This window comes from Anser cygnoides, chromosome 15 (assembly GCF_040182565.1).
Source record: "Anser cygnoides isolate HZ-2024a breed goose chromosome 15, Taihu_goose_T2T_genome, whole genome shotgun sequence".
In the NCBI taxonomy this organism is placed as follows: domain Eukaryota; kingdom Metazoa; phylum Chordata; class Aves; order Anseriformes; family Anatidae; genus Anser; species Anser cygnoides.
Window position 1 is genome coordinate 6503188 of NC_089887.1, and position 15029 is coordinate 6518216.

The 15029-nt window shown below is 41.3% G+C and overlaps 1 protein-coding gene across 7 annotated transcripts in view; it reads left to right on the plus strand.

Moving 5' to 3' along the window:
- Nucleotides 1-12376, plus strand: part of PDGFA (platelet derived growth factor subunit A) — a 34640-nt gene extending 22264 nt beyond the window's left edge. For 2 of the 7 annotated variants that reach the window (XR_007162710.2, XR_007162712.2), the window contains 2 exons: nucleotides 123-236; nucleotides 340-3545. Coding sequence is in view for 3 of the 7 variants with exons in the window: in XM_048062323.2 (XP_047918280.1) it covers nucleotides 5316-5449 (134 nt within the window). In the remaining 4 variants the exon portion in view is untranslated. Of the gene's footprint in view, nucleotides 1-122; nucleotides 237-339; nucleotides 3546-5315; nucleotides 5490-8159; nucleotides 10852-11144 lie in introns of those variants that run through there. The other 5 variants (XM_048062339.2, XM_048062350.2, XR_010825013.1 and 2 more) reach the window with 4 other exon arrangements.
- The last annotated feature ends 2653 nt before the right edge of the window (nucleotides 12377-15029 follow it).

A 15029-nucleotide genomic window follows, 5' to 3' on the forward strand; every position in this document is an offset into this window, starting at 1 on the left:
CGCCTTTATGACAGTGAATTTAATTTCAAGCACCTATTTTTGCACATAAACTCCCAATGGCAATTTTCATTTATACTGATGTATCTTTTCTAAAAAATGCTAAACTTCATATCCTGTTTCAGATTAACAGGTATTTATTGGGAGTAGTATGATAGAAGCAAAGATTTTCTAAAATTCAACTTTAAAAGTGAGCATGTAAACTCAATCAAAACAGCATTTAGAACTTCTTGTCCCAGGTTAGTGACTCTTCATGCAGAACAGTTTTTTTTGTCATCTACTTAGAGGATAGGACCTTTGATTCTAATCATAGAGTTATTGTATCTTTTTTCTCTCCTGCAGATGTAAGGTGAAAATAAGCTAGAAAAAAAACTTCTCTCTGGGACATGGATGTACATGGTTTGTTACATTCCTGAACCTACTATGTATGGTGCTTATTGACTGTATACTTTATTTGTTCTCCTATGTGAAAAACTGGCTCAAAAGAACACTTAATGAGAACAAAGAGACAATGTACATTTGTTTAATGTGACATCAAAGCAAGTATTGTAGCACTCTGTGAAACAATAGGAAGCTTCCCTGTCCAAAAAAGAAAAAAAAGAAAGAAAAACAGAAAAGAAAAAAGACAGTTGAATGAATGGAGGATACCCAAAGTACCCAAAAACATGACAAAAATCTAAGTGAATAGTGGACTTCTGTCAGAGCAGTCAACGGTGCTTTACGTCAAGAAATGTGCCTGCGTTCTTGATGAAGATGGATGGATGCTGATGGACTTCAGGCACAAAAAAGCAGGAATGTATGAAATGATCAAATGCCACGCAAACACTATAGAACAATACGTCCTTGCTTGGTGGTGTTTTAAAAGTCTATACAAAAAAAACCTTCTGGGGAGCCTTAAGTGGATTTTTTTTTTTTTTACACCATAAAGTGATTATTAAGTTTTCTTTTTACTCTTTGCCTAGCTTTTTATTATCTCTCGGACTACATTTGCCAATAACACATATAAAAGACTGGTATAACAATAAGCAGAACACAAAACATTATGGTATTTCTCCTAGTGGGATGCAAACTAATGAGATGTATTAAAATAAAAATGGTATACCTATGCATAATTTTCTAGACGTTTCTTGGTTTATGTTCCCCAACCTCCCCCGTAATTTAAAGCATTACAAAAAAAAGAAAAAAAAGAGAAAAAAAAAGAGACGTGCGTAAACAAATCATAGGATATCCATGCAGAAATCCTTTTTTTTTTCCTTTAAGATTTATGCCAGTTGCCTACTAGTGATATTGTGTTAGCAATTGTCATTCTTATCAGTATACAGATACTTTTATTTCACATGTTGGAGCTGTGTGAAATGTACAAATTCTTGTATCTGCATTGTACAATGTCATGGTGGCATGGGAACTACCTTGCTGCAAATATTTGAACAAAACCTAAAATTCTTTATTTTTGGTAAAATGTTATGCTTTATGTGTATTCAACAGAAATATGTGTTTTTGTAAAGGTGAAGTTTGTATTTTTATCTAAAAATTAACAGTTTTATATACCTGAGAAAGCCTGCTATGTTTTCTTGAACCAAAAAAAAAAAAAGAAAAAAGAAAAAAAAAGCATTTTGTGGTCATATTTTTGTAGTAGAATAGCCCAAATAACATCAAAATCTATTTTAACTATAGCAGGGCAGATAAAATACTCTGGCACAAGGTCCTGTATTTTCAAAGTGCCAAAGGATTAAATGTTCAGCTCCCCATGGATTTCAGTGGGAGCCACATGGCTAAATCCTTCTTTACTGCTTTGGAAATTCAGGTTTGTGCCAGATATGACATGGCTACTCACTTGGCCAAAATCACTGCCCCACCCCAGTAGTTTGGATTATGTACCCTTTGTTTTATTTGGATTATCTCATTGGATATGTAAAATGAACTACTGGTTTCTTTTCTTTGTGAAACATCTACAAAGAGATGAAAGAGTTTTCTCCTCTTAGTTTGGAACGACAAAATGTTATCTTAAGACAGTGTTTCCACTCAAAAAATATCTTCAAATGTGAATGAACTGCAGAACCTTAAAACAACAGAGAGAGAGATTTTTAACCTTTCCATTTCTTTAAATATAGTTCAAACATCCTCCCCTCCTCCCTCCCCCCCTCCCATTCCAGTAGCTATGTCCAATTTCAACCAAACAAAGCAATGTTAGCTAACAGGCATTATTGGCTTCAGATGCTAATGCAGAGATAGAGTTAGTCACCGTTCTATTTTGTGATCATTTTCCCAGTGTATTTGTTGAGCACCAAAACTGGAAATACATTTAACTAAGATTGTCTGTGCTTGTTTTCCACTAAGTGTACTGTTCACAATGTTATGCACATGAATGTATGTGTCTGCGTTTAAAAAAGTGTATAAAATGTAATTTATATATTTATGTTTCAGTGGGATGCCAATAATGTTGCTCCGTTCCGTTTTTGTCTAAAAGATATCTAATGAAAAAAAATCATTTATCCATTAAAATCATGTAGATGAAAAGCATTATGTGACCCACTCAGACACTGTGCAGATATAAAAGGATGTCAAAGTCACTTAAGTGGAATAATTTGCAAAACAACTTTTTGAGAGTCCTTTGGTTGCACTGGCATAAGAGGTTGCATTCAAGTGGGCCAGATCCCCTGGAGTAACTCTGTTGAGTATAATGGAGCTCTGCTGATTTACACCACCAGTGAGTCTGGCCCTCTGTTAAAGTATTGGAAAAGAGCAAGCCAAGGCATGCATTTTCCTGGTGCCAGCAAATAAATTTGTTATGCCAAATTCAGCAAACCAAGAGGGAATGAAGACTGAATGGAGTCTTCTCCAGTAGTCGTTTGTTTGAGACTTGTAGTGTTGAGTTAATTTTGTTACGAGGAATGAAACGCACATGAGTCTTTGCGCTCAAGCACAGTGTTTATATGGCATGCAGCAGAAAACACAAAAATCTCAGGGCTATATTCTCAGCTAGTATAAATTGGCAAAAGTTTTTTGACTTCAGCCTCCCCTAAGCTAATTTACATCAGATGAGGATCCAGTCCATGGTTTTAAAATATGAGGAGTAATGTCATGACATAAGTATCATTTACTGTTGTCCGGCTGAGATACTACCCACCAGCCTTTTGAACATTACAGGCTATGGTGTTAGCAGGCCTTCTTTGAGATGGCAAATACAACCAGAAGGAACAGTAACATTAAAGGTTGTGACACAGGAGACATCAATTCAAAGTTAAGTTGGACATTTCAAGGCCCATATCCTCAGCTGGTGTAAATCACCATTGCTCTGTTGCCTGCAATGGAGCTGTACCAGCTTACACCACTTGAGGGGCTGGTCCCTCATTCTTGCTCATCCCTTTCACTACTTGGTCCTGCAGGGATCTCAGATTGTTGTGTACTGTTAATGTAATCCTGTGTTCTCTAATACTTAAGCACAATAAGTGAATATAAGAATGAGTGTCAGACTTAACTTTGAATGTCCAAGCTCTGAAATGGTTTGTTTCACCATTGTGGCTGTAAATTAAACAGTTCTCTGTGCATTTGTGAATGCGGTGTCATATCTTCTTCCACTGTCTATTGGAGCTGGACTCCATCTGGACTTTAGAGTGCAACATGCGGAGTGTTAGGGGGAAGGGTGTGAGCAGTTGGAGCTGCTAGATATGTGTTGAACAGCTCTGTTATTCATGGGGTGGGTGGCTAGTGGGGCACTTAAGGAATGAGTTTAAAATGGTAGTTGTTGAAAGTCACGTTTCCATGCAATCCTTAAATATCTTGTCATTTTTGTCCTTGCACAAACTAAGTAGAGATCTGGGGGCAAAGTGTTTTGGCAAAATGTTATTCCATTTACATTCTACAGTCACTTCCTCTGTTCAAAGGTTCAGAAGTTGTTGGTCTGATTTTGTGGTCTTTTCTGATTGAAAAGCATATTTGGAAGACAGTGCCTGAAAACAATCTCCATGTTATAATATGGTGCATGAGTGTTGATTCTCTAGTCAAGTCATTACGTTTAATACTGTGCTTCATCTTTCCAGAGCTGCCCTTCAGTTGCTTTTATTGAGTGAAATCAAGGAATACGTGCCAGTTTTCTTTCCTTTTCTTCTGTTCTCCATCCTGCTTGGCATCTGCTTTGTTAGCGTGTGGTGACTGCAGGCAGTTGCTCCTCTCCAGCCCTGGAGGTTCCCAGGCAGCTCTGGTTCTTCTGTGTCTTTGAGCTTAGGCTTTTTACTCTGCTTGGAACAGCATCTCACACATCTCCTCCATCCAGTGGGCTTCAGTATTCCAGGTTCTCTTGGCTGTCTTCCTTGGGTCCATATTCCCGTTCTGTGGGCTGTTTTCCAGCTATTTTCTGCCTGACTTTCCCATCTCTCTCTTTTTCTCTCACAAGAAGGATTTTCCCTTCCTAGGTTCTTTCTCATCATATATCTCTTCACTCTCCTCCTGCCTGAGAGAACAGTCTTTGATCTGTTTATCTCTAAATCAATTGCTTTATCTAGGCATGTGCCCTGAGATCCTGTCTCCCAGGCCAACAGGCCCATAACTGATCCCTCACGTGAAAAACAAATGCTCTTATATAGACAAGCTTTTGTGGAGAGGAGAAGATTCATCTTTGCATTTGGAAAAATATTTGTTACTGAAGGCTCACTGCCGAAGCTCTGTCCAAATCCAGTAGCAGTGTAACTCTGGAATAGTGGTGTTCAAGCTTTTCCAGACATCTGACAGTTCAATTAAAATCCATGTTCCCTTCGTAATTTAATTTGAAAGTGTACCCAAAAGCAAAGATGAAGTTTCAAAGCTCCCTCGGATTTGCATGCTCATATTTTACAGTAAATGGAAGGAAATCGTATTTGTAAGCCCCTTCCATGGCTTTGAAAATCTTATCCTGAATATTTCACTTACTCTCTCTTGGGCTGGAAATCTTGGTTGCTTTAAAACAGAAACAAAGCAGAGGTAAATAATTGTATTCAAGGAAGTCGTTTTCTTGGTGTTTCTAACTCCACAGCTTCTAGACTAGCAGATCTCTAGATAAAGATTTTTTAAACCCTTGAGGATCCCACTTAAGTGTTCTTTAATTTCAGGTAAAAGAGAGAAGCCCATCAGTGTTTTATTCCCCAAAATTGAGCCTATATTTTGTATTTTTTATTTTATTTAAATAATTACCTTGTGTTTTCCCACATTTTAATAGACGGTATTATTCATGTTTGAGCTTTTCTGTGCTGCTCTTTGCTGTAGTGTCTCACTGCAGCACAGCCTTGAACAGGTTTGTACTCATACCCCCTCTGAAATAAAGAACTATTGTTATCCCATTTTAGGCGAGACCGAGGCATGGAGAAATGACTGTGCAAGGTCACACAGCAAGGCTATGGCAGAACCAGGGATAAGACTCAGATCTGAGTGCTCATCCAGTGCCCTAAATCACACGACCATCTTCCCTTTCCAGGAATGAATCCTTGCACCCTTAGAGCTAAATACTGAAAAGATTGAGGGTAAGTCATTTTGCCTAATTATCGTGCATTGGATACGTGATCAAAAACCACTGCCATATCAAAGAATGTAGTGATGGATGAAAATCCTGCTTTCAGCCCATGCACTTGTGCGGCCTGTTATGCTGTCATGAGCTGGTCATTTCCTGCATTTCTAAGGAGTCAACCTTTCATGACTTCGTAGTAAAAATTACGCACATAGAACAAATGAAGACTCATATTTTATGGGAATTTGTGAAAATTCAGTAGACAATTTTTCATTGTACTTCTCACATCATTGTTATTCATTCCTTTTATGGTGTGGGTAACGTTTCCTAAGGGAGCTGTTTTTATCATGGGCCCAATCCTGAATTCTTTTCCCAGGCCCTAACACGGAAAAGCACATTTGCCCTTCTTCAAACTAGTGCCTAAACATGCTTGTAACTTTGGACAAACATCCCACTCACTTTGGGCAAATGGAGCAGAGATGATGTTTATTACTGTTTTTGAGCAGGGTGTGCTTTTCTGACACAGGGTTCCACTTGTGGGATGGGGGACTGCTTGTCCTTAGAGTGTTGAAGTATGTTGTAAATAACCCCAAAGATGAAGTAACAAGACTAGTATATACGACTAAAGAACAGCTGGGAGAATTCCCTTCTCCTTTGCTTCTATGGAGGTTGCCGTTTTGCCATATTTTTTCTTTTCTGAAAAACTCTTTTCCTGGCATGGGTGGATTCAGGACTGCCATTACTAATGCCAGTGATCCCCTTTAAGATGATCTGTTCAGGTACCTCAGAGAACATAATTTGAAAACTCACATTCATATCCATAACAGACAAATTTGAGATGGGAAGAAGATAAAAATTCATGTGAAATGTGGCACATTTTAGTTTAAAAAAAAAAGATGAAAATGCACAAGATCAGAAGATTGATCATTCATTTTTCAGTTGTGGAATGTTATCTGTCCCATTAGTCATTCTAATTATTTGCTGCATCAGGCCAAATTATGTGCTGAATTAGCTCAGAATCACCACAACACATAAAAAGTTATGGCTGGTTCTCATTGAACTGCTACCTATTATCATGGCATATGACTGTAAGGTGGGGCTCACAATCACAGTTGTAAATCAAAGAACGAGTCATAGGTTAGGTACTGTTTTCCTTGGATATTGTCTCTAAGTTTGTTTTCTGTATGCTAGTTTCTTGAGGGATGTTTGGTGAGCTTTTCAGTTAGGTGTAAAGTCAAGAATACGTAGTTCCCAACCTGGAAGTTGCACAGTCATCCTTCCAAGATCAGGTCTGTTTTGGCCTCTGTAAACTAACTTTGACCTTCTGTAATGAAGGCAACTGGTTTTACTGTCCATCTTTGAAACTGAGAGTAGCTGTTAAGACCTGGCACGCGCAGAATAGAAGCACCCAGAAGTGCAGATGATCCATGGGGATTTAAAAAAATCTTGATTCTTGAGAAGAACTGGAAATTAGTAGAAGAAAAGCATTTTAGACAGTTGAAAATCCCACCCTGGCTTATTTGGCAGCTGAAAAAAGAATCCAGAAAATCTACTACATGTAAAGATTATTCAGTGACAAAGTAGCTGTTGATGGAAAATGTTTGTGCTTAAATCTTTCAGCAGTTAATAATCATCTTTATAGACCATAATACTTGAATACTTCACTTATCGATACATCAGGGCTTGGATGGACTTTGAGACGTATGAAAATGGGACACTCCTTAGGCCAATGGTAGCTAGCTCTATGTTCTAGTAACTGATCAACCAATTACATAACTGGCCAGATCACTAACTTACAGAAATAGATACAACCCTATTGACTTCACTGGAGATGACAGTTACCTGAGAATTGACCCGAAACTCTTGACATGAAGCAGATAATGGTTTCATATTTTGCTGTTTAGTGTTGTAAAAATAGAATCATTTCCTGGAGCAGTTAAAACAAGAAAATCTGGAAAAGCAATTTCCCACAGAGACTCATCCACCGTGGAATTTGCGAAGGTCCCCGGATGTGAACATGTGCTGTTAGAAAACATAAAACAGCAACTTTGTTTAGGGAAGCCTCTGACCTGTCAAAAATGCAAAGCATTCATTACCAGACTTTTCCTTGGCAATTAGTGGGTAGAATTACTCATAGAAATTGTTTTGTTTGCTCACGAGGGGAGAAGCAAGACATAAATTCAAGATATCCCCTGTTTGACCACAAGAAAGAAGACTCTGTTCAGAGGGGGCCTGTGGGTGAAGTGCTGAGCGGCCTCAGATCCCTTTGGGGGTGAACTCAAACTTGTAGACTGCACTGAAGTATCAAGAGCGCTCCAGAATTGCTGGAGTTCCTGGCTGTGACTTTTTTTTCAGCATTCTAAGGGATTTGGGCATCTGATCCTTATTCTTATTTCAGTAAACCTCAGCTAGCTTCAAAATCCCTCTGTCTCTGTTCTGCAGAGCAGCCAATTTTGACCCAAGGATGTTGCTGTGAGTGTTACCTTCCTTCCCTAGGCTGTGGCGCTCAAACCTCAGATTTGCTTTCTGCTGTTTGCTGAAAGTGTTTTCCAGCAGTGACATTTCAAGTACCTGTTGCATGCTCAGTTCACTGCTGGAACAGCCTGACATTTCAGATGGGGCTTCCTTGCTCCAGCCATACTTCACCTTTTCCTTCGCACTTTGGTTTTTCCTCTCTTTTCTGTAGAAAGGTGATGCTGGTTTAAGCTGAAGACCAGGGAAGTTATAAGAGGCCAGATTTTCTGCTCTGAGCCCTGCCCTGCTGGAGCCTGATGCCCAGCTGTGCCTGCTGTGTGGAGCCAGAGAAGGAGGGAGAGATGCTGCAGCACTTCAAGGAAGCCAATATATGCCTCCTCGTGCTCGAAAGGTCCTGCCTGAAGATGCATCCTCCCTGGCTGCCACCAAGCTCTGCAGTTTCCCCCTTCTCCCCTTGCCTAGAGGACCCATGTTTCCCTGATGCTGACATGTCCCTCATGCAGGGGAGGGTCTCATACTGCAAGACGTGGTTGAGGAGAGGTGGTATCTACTTAGCAGCAAGATTCCCATGGAAACTGAGGGCTCTGTGCTCACGCACTTGGGAGGGAAGACTCTTCTTGGTCCAAACTCACCCATAGCAAATTGAGCTGCTCAAAGGTCTCATCGGAGCAAGGAAGCTACTAAAATATGTCTTCAGGATCTGAATTCTCCCTTGACTGCAATGGGTTTCCACAAAAAAAAGTGACAGAAGCAATTTATCACAGTTAGAATGGTTTCTTCAACAAGCCACGTATAAGTCCTGCAGGTTAATGCTTAGCTTGTGCATTTTACTGATGGCCACAAATGCTGCTTTTAAATCATGTTGTCACAATTTGTTCAGGGATGTCTGTTTCTCTTATGTGCACTTCAGAATGGTTTGCCTAGCAGCTTGTATCCATTTGTTGTGAAGAGCCTGCTGGCCAAACCAAAACAGTTAGGCCCTGTCTGCATGTCTAATGGGGGTTTGGGGACCTAGCAGCTAGGGTTAGCAAGTGCAAGTGTTTCCCATTAGCTCCCTGCATTCCCCTAAGTTGTGATTCAGCAAGGTACTCAGTGGAAAGCTGAACTTGAAGCATGTGATATGTTTCTTTGAAGTTACTCATGCTTCAAGTTAGGCATGATCTGAGTTGGCTTGCTGAACTGAGGGCCTGAATAGCCTGCTGTGGTATCAGTGTAAACATGATGTTTTCCTTTTGTGCATTGCTCCGAGTGATGCTAGTTTCAGAAATGATCTGCAACCTTTCAGGAAACTATACCATAGCACTGAAGGAAAGCTTTAACTTTTCAGTAGCTTTCTGTCAGCAACTCTGCTACAGTAGAAAGCCTGTAGCAATGGCTGCCCTCTCTGGGCCTCTGAGGTCTCTCCCTTCCGTATTTTCTTCAGCATGTTTCTTTTCTAAGGCAAGTGAAAAAAAACAAACAAACAAACAAACTTAAAAATAGTACCTTAAAAAGGTGGGAAATTAAGCAGATCATATCATCTTGATTCCTTTATCTAGCTTAATTAAGGAGAAGTTTGCCAATAGCGATCTGGTATTTCCTAAAACAAGCATACATGAAGAACACTTTAAGTGACTTCAAAAGAATTTGCAGACTAGATCAGGAAAAGATAAAACCAGAAGTGGAAACTTCTAATAGACTTTATAGCTCATTAGTTACAGGAAATACATTGTTGCATAGGATACTAATGAATTTTGCAGGATGGAGTTTCAAAAAAAAAACACACCTTTTGTACCTTAGAAGAAAGGTCTTGGATCTTTTAAAAGCATGATAGACACACTGTGGCTGGAAAGATTCTACCTCTGGGAACAGGCTTTCTAAAGTTTCAAATGTGTACACTGTTGAATTTCTGTAGCAACTTCCTGGATGTGCTGCTGAAAAGTGGTAAAGGAAATGGTAGATTTCTGTCTTGGTTTCAGTCGTCTTGTTCTACACCCCAGAAGGCAGAATACTGCATTGCATATCTGCAGCTGTAGGGAGAACAGCAGGATCACATTTGAATGTGTAAGGATGAACGTGGTGAAGTTGGTGCTGATGTTCTCCATCAGCTAGCGAGGCCAGGAAAGTCAGGGAAGCAGCATGGATACTCAGGTTTACCAGTGACACTTGCCTGGAAAATTAATATTTGCCTGATTCTTAACTAACTTGATTGAAGAAATAATCCTAAAAATCTGTTTCTGGACAAGGGCCCAAATCCCAAGTTACTGGATTTTCTGCTAGTGAGTTGCTGCTCCTCTAGGCCTCAGAGGTATTGTGACACAGAAGCATTTCATGGAGATCCTGTGGATGACAAACAGCATAGTGTCACATGATTTAAATTATTCCCTGGTGTAAACAAGCCCCTCGGTGGTGACTAGAGAGCTGAGGGGTTGTGCCCTGGCTCATCTCATGGTTTCAAGTGCAGATGTGCTGTCCCCAAGGTAACACCAGCTGGTGTGGGGAATATCCCCCCACAGGAGATATTTCACTCGTACTGCACTCACATTGCAAGGGCAGCTTTGCTGGAGGTTCGAACATACTTCAGGCAGCAGGGCATTTGCATCAGGACTGAAACATCCAGGCAGTGAAGCTTGAGCATTTTTTTTTTCTTAATTACAGGCTAAATATTTAAATATTAGGTTAGCTGCTCTTTCTATCTTTAGGCACTAAGATACCTCTAAACTTATGGCTGCTGGAAGGCCGTCTTATTGAAAACCAAGAAGCATTTGCCCTTGTAAAAATTTCTACTCATGCTTGAAAGTGAGGTTTAAGCTCCTAAGTCATGAAAAGGCTTTTGCAAATGTTTGTATTTGTCTTCCTGTTTCCCTATAGATCAACCTGCTTGGCCTGAACTGAATGTATAAATAATAAACAGCTGAAAGACAGTCTGATTGCTTCTTTTTGAGTGTTTCCCTTATGGAGTGCTTGGGGTCACATGGCATCTGCTATGACCTTAAGGACCTGCTTTCTGGAGGCTTTTTTAAGATGCTAACAAACCCCTCATTTTAACTAGCCATCAAATGAGCCAGTCAGTGGTAACCATTCAGGAGAGGCATTAGGAGAGCGTTCTTGCTGGGATACAAGATGGCTCTGTCCATGTGCTGGCCAGGGATGAAGGGCTGGAAAACTGTGTGGTGGAAGAGACTATTAATCTGATTTTCCACAACTTTCCTTGCAGCTGCATTTTTGAGGAGAGAGAGAGAGAGATGGCTAGGCTTGCAGTAACATGTTGTGCCGTCATAAATGCTACAGCCACCATCTGTTTCCAGCCCACGACTTGAAAGAAAACTGAGCAGTAGTCTCATAATTCACATGAGCATTTTACACTTGTGAACCCTTCCCAACCTTTGTCTAATAATGAGGGGAGTGCATGGTGCTAAGGTTTGTATTTTTCCTGCACATATTAGTGTTTATTTGTATGTCTCTTTATGTTTATTTTATTTTATTTTTTCCACGGGCCCATAATAAAAAATTGTCTGGGAGGAAAATCAGACCAGTTCTGCAGTCAAAAGAAGTGTAATGACGGTGAAATCCCAATTCCATTGACCTTGCCGGCAAAATTCTCTGGGAGGAGGTGCATTTAACATTCCTTGCTATGTCTGCTTTAGCTACTTGTTGATTAAAAGAAAGACATTAGAAAGTGAAGAGGCAGGTTGCTGAACTGCCCTTTCCCTGCAGAAACACTACTGCTAGAATAGCTGGACATGCGCATTTGAAACCTTCACCATCAGATAGGATGGTAATGGTAGGTTGGATTTTAATGAAAACAAATTCTTCTGCTAATCTTGGCTTCGGGCTGGCCCTCCGTGGGATTAAGGATACCACCTGCTGTGCCAAAGACATGCTCAGGTTCGAGGCTGCTGGTGGGTGGGAAGAACACAGACATCTGAGAGTGACGCTGGTGAGCGATCGCAGTCTGTCCTCTTGCAGTGCCCTCGGGGAAGGCAGAGTTGAGATCGTGTAGTTGGTGGAAATACTGCTCCTCTTCAGCCTGAAAAGCAAGGCTAACGTCATTAAGGATTTCTTTTTGACTGTTCCACAAAACCAAGGGCTGCTGTTTCTCTTGTCTTTGGACCCAATTTGCACACCTCCTCCTAGCACAGCTGAACTGGCTGAATGAACTCCTGCACTCCTCTGGCCTTAGGAACAATGACTTCCATCATCTCGATGAGACTGCAGAGCAGTTTAAGGATGAAAGGGCTTCTCATTTCATATATATCCCACTGCTGCTAGAATTGTAAATCCTTGATGGACTGAGTTTATAGCAAACTGCTACTGCAAGCAGGTGAAATATATTTTGTGTTGTCATATGTATGGTCAAACTGTTCAAGAAGCCACCAAACAAAGAAGTGAGCTTCTGATGGGAAACCAATCTCTTTCAATTTTATTGAAAAATAATAAATGCCTATCAAAGAAATGAACTTATCTTGACATGTGATACCTGTTGGGTGATCCTCAGTATTTCCAAGATGTGCCAGTAAGTGAAAGAGTGTTTCCAGCTGTTGCCAGGTCCAGCAAACATGGCATGAAGTTCCACCAAGACAGGGTTTGTAGGCTCACTAGGTTAAGGGAGTAGATCCAGACAGTCTTTTTTTTAGCACTACTTGCTGTTCTGGTTGTGTTTTTTAAGGTAGCAAGGGTACACCCACACAACTCAGCTTTTTGGTCTCTTCCTCCCCATAGAAGCCACATCCAGCCACATTGACCTCTGTTTGAATCAATGACAAAGATTCATTAACCCATATCTTTCTGTGGTCCTTCTGACAGAGTTTTATCAAATATGGATTATTGGTGGGCCTTTGGGGTCTAGAAATGCCTATTTTGGTGCTTCGTGACAGTTGATGAGCTAAAAAGGAGACAGTAGAAACTCTTCAAGCTGATGGGGGTGTGAATCATGTATACTTCTGTGTCATTTTCTCACAGAGTGAATGGTCCTGAAAAGTTAACTTATTTTTTACCCAGGCTAATTGATTATAGGCAGGGGGTGCTGGGAGCTATTGGATTAAATAGTCTCTCCTCATTTACTGCTCCCATCCTGCTGGATTCAGCCCCTGCTGCCTCCCGCCCCCTTGTCTGTAGCTTGCAGCCGCATCTGAAGTGCCTGCCTGCTCACGTGCTGGTACGAGCCTTCTCCCTGCTCTTCCGCCGTGCCCCTTGGTGTCCTTGGAGCTGCAAGCAGTTTTCCCGAGGCTAGGTTTCACATGAGAGGGAGTACATGAAGGGCAGCAGCAGGGAAGGTCTCTGACATGAAATTCCCAGGAAAAGGATTTGCACATTTTATGACCGTTCAGATGGAAATGCAACGGAGCTGAATTATTACTCCTTAATCCTGCTTTCTCACTTTCCCCCCAGCAGCCTCCTGCCCTCAAGCTTAGGTAATACAGAAGCTTATAAACAAATCCCACTGCATGAAAAATAGCAAAGGGGGGAAAAAAAGGGGACCTGGGTTAGGGCTGTGATGGATAGACAGGTGGAAGGCAGGCACCAGAAAGGACGATGAATGGTAAAAGCCTTTGATGGAAACACTAAAGAGCTATTGAAAATCCAAGGGGTGGGGGGAGGGAGGAGAAAGAATAGCAGGAGGAGGGAAAGCAAGGGAGCCGTGCCCCCCTCCCCTCCGCCCTCTTTCTCAGGATGTTGAAAGTATTTGTCCTTCGTTACAAAATGATTGAACTGCCGCCAGGCCAGGCCACCCTTCCAGCCATTGCACTGGGAAGCTGGCACTTCTGAAAGCCTTGTTGCCTCTCAAATTTTATAGCTTTCCCTTTTGTGGGAGTTTTTATTTTGTGCTACTTGCAAGATTGTTTTCAGTTTTGCTGCATATCAAAGAAACTACATTTTGTTGCTCTGACCAACACAGAGTCCAGGTAATGAAAGGAAGAATTAAAAAATAAAGACCCGTTTTTATCAGAATACCCAGCTGTCTGCCTTTTATTGAATCAGAATTTAATGCATTTGGTATTCATGATGTTGCATTAATATTCCTTTGGTTCATCTCTAGCACTTTTTGAAGGAGGAATTTCATCCTGTAAATAAAGCTTCTGCCTTGTTGATGTCTGTGTGTGTGTACAAAAGCAGTGCCTGTTCTTCATAGACATGAGTAGTGAGAATGATCTGTTGTATCATAATTAATTATTATTATTATTGTTATTTTTGTCATGAGACATGCATGCAACAATGGGAAAAGGTAATCTTTCCCCTTTTCAGAATGGACCATGAACTTCTGGGATCTCCCACCTTTGTCCTGCGAGATCTACAGATGGAAAGAACCATTGAAGATTCACATAAGCGACCGTTGTTGCTGCTAGAGGATGTATTTATATCATGTATTTATATGTGTATCTACTTATATAAGCTTGTGAAGGACTAAAACCATGTGTGTATTCCTGAGAATTAGATCTGGATGTCCAGATAGCCATCCTATACCCAGGCCCTTGTTAACCAGGTGATGACCCAGGGCCATGGTGCGTGTGTGATGCCACCCACGTGCTGTCACTGTCCAAGAGCTGCAGGCAGGGTGAGCAGGGCCCTGGTTGTCCCGTGTTAGCTGTGCGGGGCGGCTTCATCAGCTGTATCACACTCAGTGCAGCCTCAAGGGCGCTCCTCTGACAGTCAGCTGTCCCTTGCCTCCAAGATTAGACTGTGGGATTAGGTCTCCTATGGGCTGGCTGTGCTGTACAATTAAAATAGGCCTAGGAGAGGCAATATGCAGCACATTCACATCTGAATTTGGAGGGGGGAGGGGGGAGAGGAAAGGAAAGGGAAGCTGTGCTTGATCGTAAACACCCTGCAGCTGAAAGAAAATCTCTAGTAAAGTAACTTTGCAATAGCACTTTCCACCTGCACATCTTCGGTACCTGGCTGCATCCATTAAAGTTCACAGTACCCCCGAGGGAGGTTACTCTGGCTTTATCCCTACCTCCAGGAGAAGAGAAAGGGTAAGTGATTTGCTCAAGGTTAAATGGGGAGTCACTGGAGATGGTGCTTCAGTCTCCTGCCTTCAAAGGAATTCTCTGCAGTGACCAAAGCAAACAGCCCCTGCTGCTACAAAGCCGGGCCGTGG